At 40.3% G+C, this 12,497-nt stretch overlaps 1 protein-coding gene across 2 annotated transcripts in view; it reads left to right on the top strand.

Annotated features, from left to right (window-relative positions):
* LOC145342235 (uncharacterized) overlaps nt 1-7,011 on the top strand; it is a 42,388-nt gene extending 35,377 nt beyond the window's left edge. For both annotated transcript variants that reach the window (XM_080187617.1, XM_080187616.1), the window contains one exon: nt 3,015-7,011. In XM_080187617.1, coding sequence (XP_080043743.1) covers nt 3,015-3,269 — 255 coding nt within the window. In that variant the 3' untranslated portion in view covers nt 3,270-7,011. The remainder of the gene's footprint in view (nt 1-3,014) is intronic.
* The last annotated feature ends 5,486 nt before the right edge of the window (nt 7,012-12,497 follow it).

Genomic DNA, 12,497 nt, shown 5'->3' with positions numbered 1-12,497 from the left:
ATGCATCCATGATGATAATTTCATTGGAACAATCAGATCAATTATCAAAGCAGGAATGTTTACTTTTGTGTTCATTGTTGGATTCCTATTTGACTAGTTTCCTACTTTTTGTTTTTTGAGAGCCGTAAAACATAACCAGATTTTTGATTTGATTTATTATTGTCACATATATTGGTAGACAGTGAAAAGTTTTGTTTCTTGTGCGCTCTTCAGACAGAGCATACCGTTCATAAAAAAAGAAATGAGAGAGTGCAGAATGTAGTGTTACAAGTCATAGCTAGGGTGTAGAGAAACATCAACTTAATGCAAGGTAGGTCAGCTCAAAAGCCTGATGGCAGCAGGGAAGAGGCTATTTTTAAGTTAGTTGGTACGAGTCCACAGACGTAAGATTTTTCAGTAAGATTCTTCCTTTGGTTTAATTAAACCTTCCGCGTATGCACAGGCCACCAGAAAGAATTAGAGCATGCACAGAGCACAACACTGTGTAATATTAGCAGGTTGTTATGGGATTGAGAACACAGACTTAGCAACTCAGTATCTGATCACAATCATGAGACTTGATGAGAAATTGCACCCAGCAGCCTGAATTTACTGGTTTTATCATGAATCATGGATAGGTTTTCCCCCAGTTCACGGTGGAATTACTTCCTTCCTGAAAAGGTTAACCCCTGAGGTTTTAATATTGGCAGCTTCTTGAACTTCCTTTATTGTATGTGTGTAAAAATACTCGAAAACATAGAACTTTTTTTGTGGGGAAAAGTAACTTGTGGCACAAGAAAGCTTTCCTTATCTAGGCCATGATTGTTAAAGAAGTCTTCTTATCTTCTTATGCCCACAGCCTGTCGTTTGAAATATGTTCACTCTCCTGTGCCTGTGAGCAATGCTGAACTTGAGAACAGTGTTAAAGCAGAACAAACTCAGCAGACACTTTGCTAATCAGCACACGATCCTTTATTGCAGTCCATGCACTATATAAATCCACATTTCCAAAGGCAGCTCACGGCTACTTATGGTTTACTTTTAAAATGAATTACTACTTAATTGTTGAGAGCAATTTTAAAGTTAGTTGCAACATAATTGAACATTTCAGGTATGGCAGTTCATTAAGATTTGAGTTTGTCTCCCATTCTGCATTTCTGCTTACCGTTCATTGGAAGTGCTGAGAGGCAGTTAATGGATTTTATTTCTTCTCAAGCATCTGTGAAGTGCTTTGGGATCCTTTTTTGCAGTCCAGGCACTATATAAGTCCAAATTGTTGCTGTATTGAACCAATTATATTGGGTAACCTAAAACTGCATTAAAATTGCTGTCAAAGTGAAAGCATTACTTCAGCATTGACCCTGATACACGGTGCAAAATGGTAACCAAAGTACAGTAAGTTTGTGAATCAGCCCAACTGTAATTTAGGCAGGGCTTTGGATAGAAAATAAGATGAAACTATATTTGCCTGTATTTTGTAGTCACATATAGGCACCAGTTTACAAGTAATGAATTTAATGTTACAACAGGGCAGTAAAATATGACATGACACAAGGAATCCATTTGAGAGGCCTAGTATCGTTGACGCTTAACTTGTTTTGCAGTAGACATGCTTCCCGTTAATTTCACTGCATCGCGCACAGCCAAATGTTAATGACATTTGCCGTGATGTGACCATGTTCCTGCAGAATCATATGTCCATCAAGTGGGTGGAAAGCTGGAAGGGAAATTTCACTGAGACACCTGTCACTATGAATCATAAAATCTGTAGGATAAAGAAATGTGACTTTCCCTTGCGGTATCCAAGTACAATTCATTTATCGCCATTCCTTCAGAAGTTACAGGAAGCATTGTATCACAAGCAACCTATTGAAATGTGCGGTTTCCTTTCTGGAAGCACATATTCCCATCATAAATATTTGAAAGAACCAACGGTTATGGCTTGTTGCTGTAATTTCTCTGTTTTCAGACCTCTCAAGTGATAGACGTTGTCCATTATTCCAGAAACAATAAAGAAACTCTATTGAATTTCTGACTTTGACTCATGTAACCTGTATTGATCCAGTGTTAATTTCCTTTTCTCATTTATAGCCAGATGGCTAATGATTAGCTTGTTAAAGTAAAAGTAATGTTTATTTATTAGTCACAAATAAGGCTTACTGCAATGAAGTTACTATGAAATTCCCTGAGTTGCCACAGTCTAGTGCCTGTTCGGGTCAATGCACCTAACCAGCACGTCTTTCAGAATGTGGGAGGAAACCGGAGCACCCGGAGGAAACCCGCATAGACACTTGAAGGAAATAAGTTTGCAAAGCAGTGGGGATCAAACAGGAAAGTGGGGATGACTGGATTGCTCTGCAGAGAGCTGGTGTAGTCTCAATGGGCCAAATGGCCTCCATCTGTACAGTATTTGACTTTGACTTCAACTGTGGCAACCATGAAATAAGAAAAAAAGTATGTTCTAAGTTGTGTAACACATAATGTATGGATGATTCCTTTTTCCGATGGGACAAGTAATAGAGATACACTTCATGAAATAATCCTTCAGTACACCAACACTGGGTGGGGCAATCTTAGTCATTTTACATCTTGGGAAGTATTTCGTACAGGCTGCCTCTTGATTCTTGATTTTTTTCTTTGGTTCAGTACCTAATAACAGTAGTGCCCAGCCAAGTAAAATATTTTCCAAGGATATCTTTGTTGTCAGTAATAATTGGCCAATGTGGATGGAGTACTGAACGGGGAGAGGGATCAGAGTTAGTCAAGGATACTTTTAATCATTGCTCCAGGATATTTACTTGATGAGAACTGTCTTCACACAAGGCCATGATATCAATGGGCACCTTTTCTGATCAAATGTTTGTTTCTTATGTGAAAATCATGGATGCTGGAAGGCTGCCAGCATCGCTTCAATCTGTCTCAGTAAGAGTCAAATCCTTCAGAGGCAGAGGGGATAAATTGGATCAGGCACTGAAATAAAATGTGGAATTTTCTCTGTATTGAAATGCTAACTCTCCACTTCACTGCTTTCTTAGCTCAAGATTTATGAGGACGACTTTAAAAGGGAAAGATCTGATAAAGAAATTCTACAGCGTCTCCTAAAGAGTAAATCGGAAAATAAGGAGCCAGTCCTGGTTCATCGGTGCAACAACACTCACCAGAAATCTTCAGAGATCAGGAGTGTACAGTGTGGCAAGCACTGCGTTGAACGACATACTGGGTGTTCAAATCATCATAGGTACAGAGGTGCAGATATTCAGGCACAACCATACTCCATAGATTATCATTAAAGCAAACATTTGGGAGATGACAGGCACTAACAGGAGCACTATCAGTACTGTGGAAGACCTACCACTTACATCTTTATTCACAAATAAAGAAAATCTATGATCATAACATAAAGTGTATAATTTACACCTTTGTGTGAATTTCATGCCCTATAAGTGTAGGGCAGCAACTTAAACACGTGAACGCATTAAAACTTCATTGTCTTTCATTTTATAAATGGGTTCATATAATGCTTTCGCTAAAATAGCAGACAGAAGTATGTTACACGAACACATTAGTATGTTTGTTACTAATTTCCTTCAGTGCAATTTCAATCCAAAAATGCATGTCTTCAAAATTGTGTATTTTTAAACAGAATATATGATAACAGTAGTGAATTTTTTTTTACACATCACTTAAACTTGGATTTTGTTGTTCTGTCTTTTATGGGATAAGAGAGGTTAGCAGAAACTATTTCTGAATGTACAGGATACAGCCACATGTCCCCTACAGGTCAAAAGGAAAAGAAAACACATTTTTCTTTCTCAAATGGGTACTGTGTATACATAAATATAACAGGGAAATTAACATATTTCATTTCGAACCAGTGAAAAGATTTGTGATTTAATTTGCACCCCCAACAAAATGCCAGCATCACAGTGCTGCTGATATCATTCATTCTTAGAGTAAAAGTATTGGGATCAGATTTTCCCAATGAATTGTTGTAATTCAGTGAGAACAGATCCATGACTTGATTCAAGAAAATTGCAACACCTGAACTGAGTAGCTGACTGTCTGGATACAATCTCATCCACAATGAACATCATTCCTGGCGAATTGCACTTATCCTTTTTTTTCTCAGAATATGTTGTATGATATGCCTGCCAAATAGTAACCTGTGGGAACTACAGCATGGTAACTTTGTACACACATGTAGAATTTGAGTGCCAAGCCTGACCCTCACACCCTGACATTGTATGGGATTGAATTCACCAGTTTTGGCCAGATTGCTAAAAATTGGGCTTTGGGCTACTGTGAATTTGAATTGGCTAAAGCTGCAGAGCTGACTAGCTCAGAACAGTATTCTCAGAACAGATTATTAAAATAATCCGTTTCAGTGTTAACTGGAGCAGGATTTTATCTTCCATTAATAGATCTACTGATGAATGAATAAAAATAGCAATCTGGACTACTTCAGACCTGCCTGGCTCGCTAATCTGATTTTCAGAGTTTACCATCGTGGGTCACTCAGTTCCTCCTCCCATCACCAGACTTTATCCAAAAGACACAGAAGAGGATCATCATTTTTTAGTCACTATACAATTGATGAGTAAGAGTTGAGCTTTACTAGGCAAACAGCAGATAATAGGATGTCAGAATAACCAATGCATAAGGTGGAGAGGGGACGGGTACAGCCAATTGAAGGTAAAGTTCAGTAGCAATTTTCACCTAATCACAGGGTGCAGCATACATGAGCATTCTTTTCAGCTAATTCCCCCACAGTTGTCACCAGACATTTTCGCACCATCAAATGCGAGACATCTGCCTTCAAAGAGATACACACAGCCAGTTTACGACTTGCCATCCATCTCAATATTCTAAATCTTGTTCTGTATTTCAGGCTTACTTGTCCCGCCCGACAAGTTGCAGACTGAAATGCTTTAGCAAAGAGTTGTGCCAGCTGTGAAGCTAATTCATGGCCCAGGTGCTAAATGATAGGGCCAATGCTTATCTTACAATATCGAGATGAACTGGACAGCTTATCTGGTCATTGTCATATGTCGTTTGTGGAACCTGGTTTCAAGCAAATAGATGCCACGTTTCCTACATTACGACAGTGACAAAACTTGACTTCATTGGTTACAAAGTGCTTTAGGATGTCCTGATAGCACGAGGTATACAGTATAGAAGTGACCAGCTTTTTTTCCAGTGTAAATGAAGCTATATATCTTACATTGCTAATATTGATGTGTACTTTTACTTTTCATTTATGTATTTGCATATATATGGATTATTTTAAAATTATCTGCATTTGAAGGAAAGGTTAAAAAGTAAAGCAATTAAATTGTGTTTGTATAAAGTCTTGTTTATTTAGTAGTCTTTTTGTGCATCATTTTAGACTGAAGAGTTCAATGATGGTTAAGATGGAGCATGAGAACTTTGAGAATAGTGCTGAAAAATTTCTCATCCATTGTTCTTAATAGTCAGGGAGGGCAAAGTTGTGTAGAACATATTTTTTGCGTTACTGTGTTGTCCTCCAAGTAAAGTTTGTAGCTTAGTAAGTAATAAAACTCCATGTAGAAGTCTTCCAGATAATTTAATAAAGAAAATTGTTTATTTTAGATAATTTAAATGATTGCTAATTTGTTATGGAATAAATTGTATCACATGTAAGGAACTGAGATTTTTGTCTTAATCTGTTGTCTTTGAAAAACAAACAAGAGAATTTTGAAACCAGAGCTTTGTATATCAAGTGCTGAATCAGCCACATGTTTAAAATAAACTGTTATGAGGAATTCAGCCTTTAGCATGCAAACCTATCTTGGCATTTGTAAGTTGTTCCAGATAAATATCTTGAACTTCTGCTCCCTAATTGAGGTATGTGTATCTGCAGCATGAAGATTTCACAGTAAACATTAGCTGTAACAAACATCCTGTGATGTAAATGGTGATAAATGGGCATTCTAAATTGGCAACAGAACAGAAGATTTTTGAAGTTTATTAGTCACACTGCCATGAAGGTACTGTGAAAATCTTTTAGTCACCACACTCCGGCTCCTGTTTGGGTACACTGAGGGAGAATTCAGCATGGCCAATTCATCTAACCTGCACATCTTTGGACTGTGGGAGGAAACTGGAGCACCCAGAGGAAACTCACATAAACAGGGAGAATGTGCAAACTCCACACAGACAGCGAGCCAAGCCGGGAATCCAACCCAAGTCCCTGGCGTTGTGAGACTGCAATGCTAATCACAGTGTCACTGAGCTGCCCCCAGGGATCCAATAAGCTAGTAGAATATGTTGAAACCTGATAAGTATTGGAAAAAAAATCTTGAATACAACATACTTTGGGCAAATCACCTTTGGTTCATTTCAATTCTACAATTGGATCAACTTACACTCTTATCTGTTCATGTTGCGGTCAGACAATGATATCACTGTTCAATATCATAAAACTTGATGTCACCTTCACTCATGACAAGATAAAAACGAAAAGCATCTCGATCATTAACAGATTCTGAGACAGTGCAAAACCACATACATGTTGAAAGATAGTATTTTACAAAAAAATGTCAAATTTTAAGAACTATGGACCGCGATCTTGTCTCCTATTCAAGCCATACTCCCGCTGCAGCAAAGACGGAGAATTTGGCAGCAAGCCAAACATCTGTTCATTGCCGTGAGAGGGCATGAACAGTCAGAAAATTCTGGCTTCTGGTATTGTACTTATTGTTGAGTGGCAGAGGCTGTCTGATTTCATTCTTCCCCATTCTCCTGTCTCAGTATAGTGCAAAAAAATGTGTTGCTGGATGAGGGAGGAGGCTTTTCACTATCTGTTAGGAGACATGGAAGTATTATACCGTTAGTGTGTTTCCACTAACCTAGTCTCGGCACAATCAAAGTGGAGGTGGGGAGAACTGCAATTTAGTTAAATAGGATAATTGTCCCATGCCTTATCTTTCTGTAAAATAATTGTGCCTTAATGTGTTTCTATACCTTACAAATACGACCATTGAAATATAAAGTCATTATTCTGATTTTACTGTTTTGTTACAATAAATGGCTATTGTTTAATGAGCCACTGATTTTGGAACTGTTTATTTAAAATGGAAAAGCAAATATTAGGGCCAGAATTTTCCAGCCGTTCACGCTATGGGATTTTCCGATCCTGCCCGCAGTGCAGTGCAGCACAATGGGAATTCCCATTGACAGCGACAGGACAGAGAATCTCGCCACTAGCAAACAACACACCACCTCCCACCAGTGGGAAACACCCGGCTTGGAGGCCGCAGAATCTGTCATTTGATGTTTAATCCCATTTTTTAAGTATTTGTCAGAGTTTTCAATTTCTTTTGTTTATTTATATTAAAGACACTGATGCATAATGACATCTGGTTTAATTTATTCTTCAGCTGTGAGTGCCAATATTGAATGTTAACAAGCTACTTGCCTGTCAGTTATATTACAGCTGATCCTGCTGCTGCTTTCCTTAATCAAAGAGTACACATTTTTCACTGGCAGTCACTAGAGAGTTATGAGAAGCCAGGACACATTTTCCTCTCATAGGCACAGAGGCCAGTACAGCATTCTTAATGGTGGTCCAGCTGAGATCAATTCACTCAACATAGTCCCCTCCAATTCAATTTTCAAGTTTGCTGATGACACCACTGTGGTGAATCGGATCTCAAACAATGATGAGACAGAGTACAGGAATGAGGTAGAGAATCTGGTGAACTGGGGCAGCGACAATAATTTCTCCCCTAATGTCAACAAAATGAAGGAGATTGTCATTGACTTCAGGAAGCATAAAGGAGGACATGCCCCTGTCCGCATCAACGGGAATGAAGTAGAAAGAGTCAAGAGCTCTTGAGTGTCCAGATCACCAACAACCTGTCCTGGTCCTCCCATGCCAACACTATAGTTAAGAAAGCCCACTTCTACTTTCTCAGAAGGCTAAGGAAATTTATGCCACCTACGACTGTCACCAACTTTTACAGATGCACCATAGAAAGCATTCTTTCTGGTTGTATCACAGCTTGGTATGGCTGCTGCTGTGCCCAAGACCGCAAGGAACTTCAAAAGTTCGTGAATGTAAGCCAATCCATCACGCAAACCAGCCTCCCATCCATTGACTCCGCCTACAATTCCTGCTGCCTTGGCAAAGCAGCCAGCATAATTAAGGACCCCACACACCCCGGACATTTTCTCTTCCACCTTCTTCCATTGGGAAAAAGATACAAAAGTCTGTGGTCACGTACCAACCGACTCAAGTAAGAGCTTCTTCCCTGCTGCTGTCAGACTTTTGAATCGACTTAACTTGCATTAAGTTGATCTTTCGCTACACTCTAGGTATGATTGCACTAGATCTGCACTCTCTCGTTTCCTTCTCTATGAAAGACATGCTTTGTTTACATTGTGTGCAAGAAGCAATACTTTCCACCGTATGTTAATACATGTGATAATAATAAATCAAACAAAGACAAAAAAAATACGGATAATCCTGGTTTGCATGCTATTACACTTCACCAGATAATGGATAGATGGCTGAAAGGGCAAAAGCCCATGTCCATTCTGCACCAGTCTTCCACAGAACCCGTAGAATCCCTACAAGGCAGAAGGAGGCCATTCGGCACATCGAGTCTAGACCAACCACAATCCCACCCAGGCCCTATCACCATAACTTTACCCAATTACCCTACTAACCCCTTGACACTAAGAGGCAATTTAGCGTGGCCAATCAACCTAACCTGCACATCTTTGGAGTGTGAAAGGAAACCGACTCACCCTAAGGAAACCCACCACAGACAGGGGGAGAATGTGCAAAGACAGTGACTCAAGCCGGGAATCGAATCAGGGTCCCTGGCACTGAGGGAAACAGTGCTAACCACTGTGTCACCATGCCACCCAGTGCCACGAATTGATCTTGTTACACAATATCTGAAAAATATCTCTTTTTGTAATCCATTCTTTCCACCTGGTTTGATTGTCATGGCTGTTAGTTTACCTTAGTAATAGCGCTCTCACTGTTGAACCACGTAGTTCAAGGTTCACTCCAGGGTATGAGCACAAAATCTAGTCCAAAACCTCAATCGTGAGGGAGTGTAAGATGCCACCTTATGACGAGCAGGTTAAATTGCAACTTTCACCTATTCAGGTGGACACAAAAGATCCTGTGAAATAATTTGGAAAAGAGCAAGGAAGGTCTGCTATCCCAAACAGCTGTTCCTCAATTAGGACTATGAGGTCAGATTAACCGGGGAACAAGTTAACTGATTTCTTTTATGGAACCTTGTATAAATTGGTTTCTGGCTTTGATAACACTTCAGAATAATTTAGAAGTTGGGAGACACTATAGGATATCCTGAGCAATGAAAAACATTATATAAATATAATACTTCCTTAATTGCTTACAGCCTTCTGCACTATCTAGCAGCATGATCCAACCATTTCCATTGGGAGGAGGTCCACGCAACCAAATTGGGGTGGATGGGGGTTTGTTATATTTATTGCAACTTGTCCTCTCTGACTTAATCGTTCCCAAAAGAAAAAGGCTCCCCTCCTGCACGGCACCAAGTATAATTTTTTGTTAAAAGGAGACATAGGTACCTGAAATCACCACACCATTTTTTAAGAAATTCATTGATTATAAGGTCAATGTCCCAGTACATTTCTTTAAACAAAAAAATGTTGATAACAGGCGGATTGGTTTTCAGAAGTTGATGGATAAAGGGTTTTGCTTACATTTTGTGACAGAATCCTACAATGCAGAATGAGGCCATTCGGCCCATCGAGTCTGCACCGACCACACCCCACTAAGGGCCTATCCCCATAATCCTAGCTACCCATTCACCCTAGCTAGTCCCAATGACACTAAGTGGCAACTTAGTATGGCCAATCTAGCTAATCCACACATCTTTGGAGAGTGGGAGGAAACTGGAGCAGCTGCAGGAAACTCACATAGACATGGGTAGAATGTGTAAACTTCACACAGATAGTGACCCAAGATGTGGAGATGCTGGCATTGGACTGAAGTAAGCACAATAAGAAGTCTCACAACACCAGGTTAAAGTCCAACAGGTTTATTTGGCAGCACTAGTTTTCAGAATCTCCAGCTCCTTCATCAGGTGAGTGAGGCCTTGTGTTCACAAACTCAATTTATAAGATAATGGTTGGAATGTGAATCTTTACAGGTAATCAAGTCTTAAAAGTACAGACAATGTGAGTGGAGAGAGGGCCAAGCACAAGTTAAAGAGGTGTGTATTGCAAGAGTGAATATAGTGAGACTTTGCAAGCCCAGGCAAGTCGTGAGGGTTACAGATAGTGTGACGTGAACCCAAGATCCCGATTGAGGCCATTCTCATGTGAATGGAACTTGGCTATAGCCAAGTGAGACTTCTTATAGTGATCCAAGCCAGGAATTGAACCCGGGTGCTATGAGGCAGCAGTGCTAACCACTGCGCTACTGTGCTGCCCTATTGTCATTAATTATTTCCAATTACTAGTCATGCATAAACCTGCTAAAAAGAAACAACTAATCAGTGACAATTGTTCCTGTTGACTGCATTACAATCTCCATTTAAAGATCTCCCAAAATGATTTATTTTGTTTACAAAGCGAAAAGCCTATTATTGATACAATAAAATCTAAAAGCCGTTAAGTAATTGCAGACTTTTTTGGCTCATGCTATCTGTACAACACTCTGTTACACAATGTATCTACAATAGATTAAACAAAAATCCACATCAATAAATAAGAAATTCTGCTTACTGTGAAACATGACTCTTGCACACAACCACCTATTTAGGATTTTGTGATTATTTATGAGTGAAATATTGGCAATAAAGTAAGAAAAAAAATTGAGAAGTATATCAAGCTGGTCAACATCTGTGCAGATCGAGGAATACATTTAATATGCTTGGCTTCTGGCTTTCCTTCCAGCTGAAAAGAACAAGCTGGAAAAGCACATTAGTAGACCCAAAGAAAGAAGGAGATGGGGTAAATGCAAACAAGAAGAGGTGAAATGATTATTAAATGTAACAGATCACCTTGGTCGGTAAAGGAAATAAGCCCCAATAACACAGAGGAACATCCCAGGTGCTTCACAGCTTTGAATCAGAGAAAATTGGATTTCAAGCTGAAGAAAGATATATTAGAATTGGTGAATGAAACTTGGTGAAAGAGGTGGATTTCAAGGAAGGTTTGAAGGAAGAGAGGAAGGTGGAGAAGCTTAAAAAAGGAACTCTATAACTTGGGGCAAGGTGACCGTAGGTATGGCCGTGTGAAGGATAAATTTAAGAAACAAAGCCTGGATTTTAACAGGACTGGGAGAAGTTTCGAGTTGGCAGTCTGGGTTTTCCCAACATGCTATGACGTTTAAACTTTGGAGTCTGCATCTTCTTCTCAACTGGAAATCATTGCTGATTGACGAGCTTGGCTTCCTGTTCAATAGCAGGTAATCTCGATCCATGACTTTCTGAAGCTGGAGGGACTGCAGGACCCATTCCATTCCCAACCTTGAGAGGGGACATTTAATGTGGAGAAGGAAGCCAATATATGGTGGAGTGGGTCAGGTGGAGTGGGACGGGGGGGGGGGGGGGTGGGGGGGAGGTGGGGGGGGTGGGGGGTGGGGGGGAGGTGGGGGAGGTGGGGGGGGTGGGGGGGGGGGGGAGGTGGGGGAGGGGGGGGAGGTGGGGAAGCACAAGACCCCTGCTGCTCCTCACCCAAGTCAATGTTGAAAAGGCCAGCACAGCCCCTGGACACAATGCTAATCCCATTGGAACTACAATGATAAGCATTAATGAGACTACCACATCAGAGGTGACTGGCTAGTCACACTTCATCTGGGAATGTTTTGGTTTTTACTATAGTGATTAGCATTCCCTTTTGTCTTTTGTACCATGAAATCTTTTGTTACTTAATCTCCTGTGTCCTCCAGCCTATCACAGATTTTCTCTTTTGTTCTTCCTTCCCCCACCCCACTTCGAGTTATAGCACTTTCATGCTCGTTCATCCACTATATACTGCATAGAAGAAATCACAGACAGAACTGTCAATCAAACAATGTTTCCCCTGTGGTTCAGGTGTTTCAGTATTCTAATGGATGTCTGGACTTTAACAATAACTTGACACTGGGGCATGAAGAGCCACAGAGAGTGGATGAGAGGTTACATGGGATGGATAGGGGTCATTCCTTTGCATAGGAAGTATGATAAAGACCTTTTGAACTTACTTTTCCAAAGGGCCCCTTAGGCTATGGCTCGTGACTCTTTGAAAAGCTGGCCTGATTTTGTGAAAATTATGGAGGGCTCAAACATGCCTATCACTACAATGGAGCCAGCCAGGTTTGGAATACGTACAGGATGTGGGCTCATGATCCAAACCAACCGTCTCCCTTAAAATGCACCCCTGAAAATTAGAAACACTGAGAATGAAATCAGGAATTCTGGAATTGCATCCTGGCCGTCACTTTCACTTGTCCACTGAGTCTTCCCATCGACATGAAAATCCAGCCCATGAACGCTGCTTCTCCC

Source organism: Carcharhinus amblyrhynchos, chromosome 4, assembly GCF_965287045.1.
Source record: "Carcharhinus amblyrhynchos chromosome 4, sCarAmb.v2.hapA, whole genome shotgun sequence".
Taxonomy (NCBI): domain Eukaryota; kingdom Metazoa; phylum Chordata; class Chondrichthyes; order Carcharhiniformes; family Carcharhinidae; genus Carcharhinus; species Carcharhinus amblyrhynchos.
This window is presented reverse-complemented; position numbering and strand designations above follow the sequence as displayed.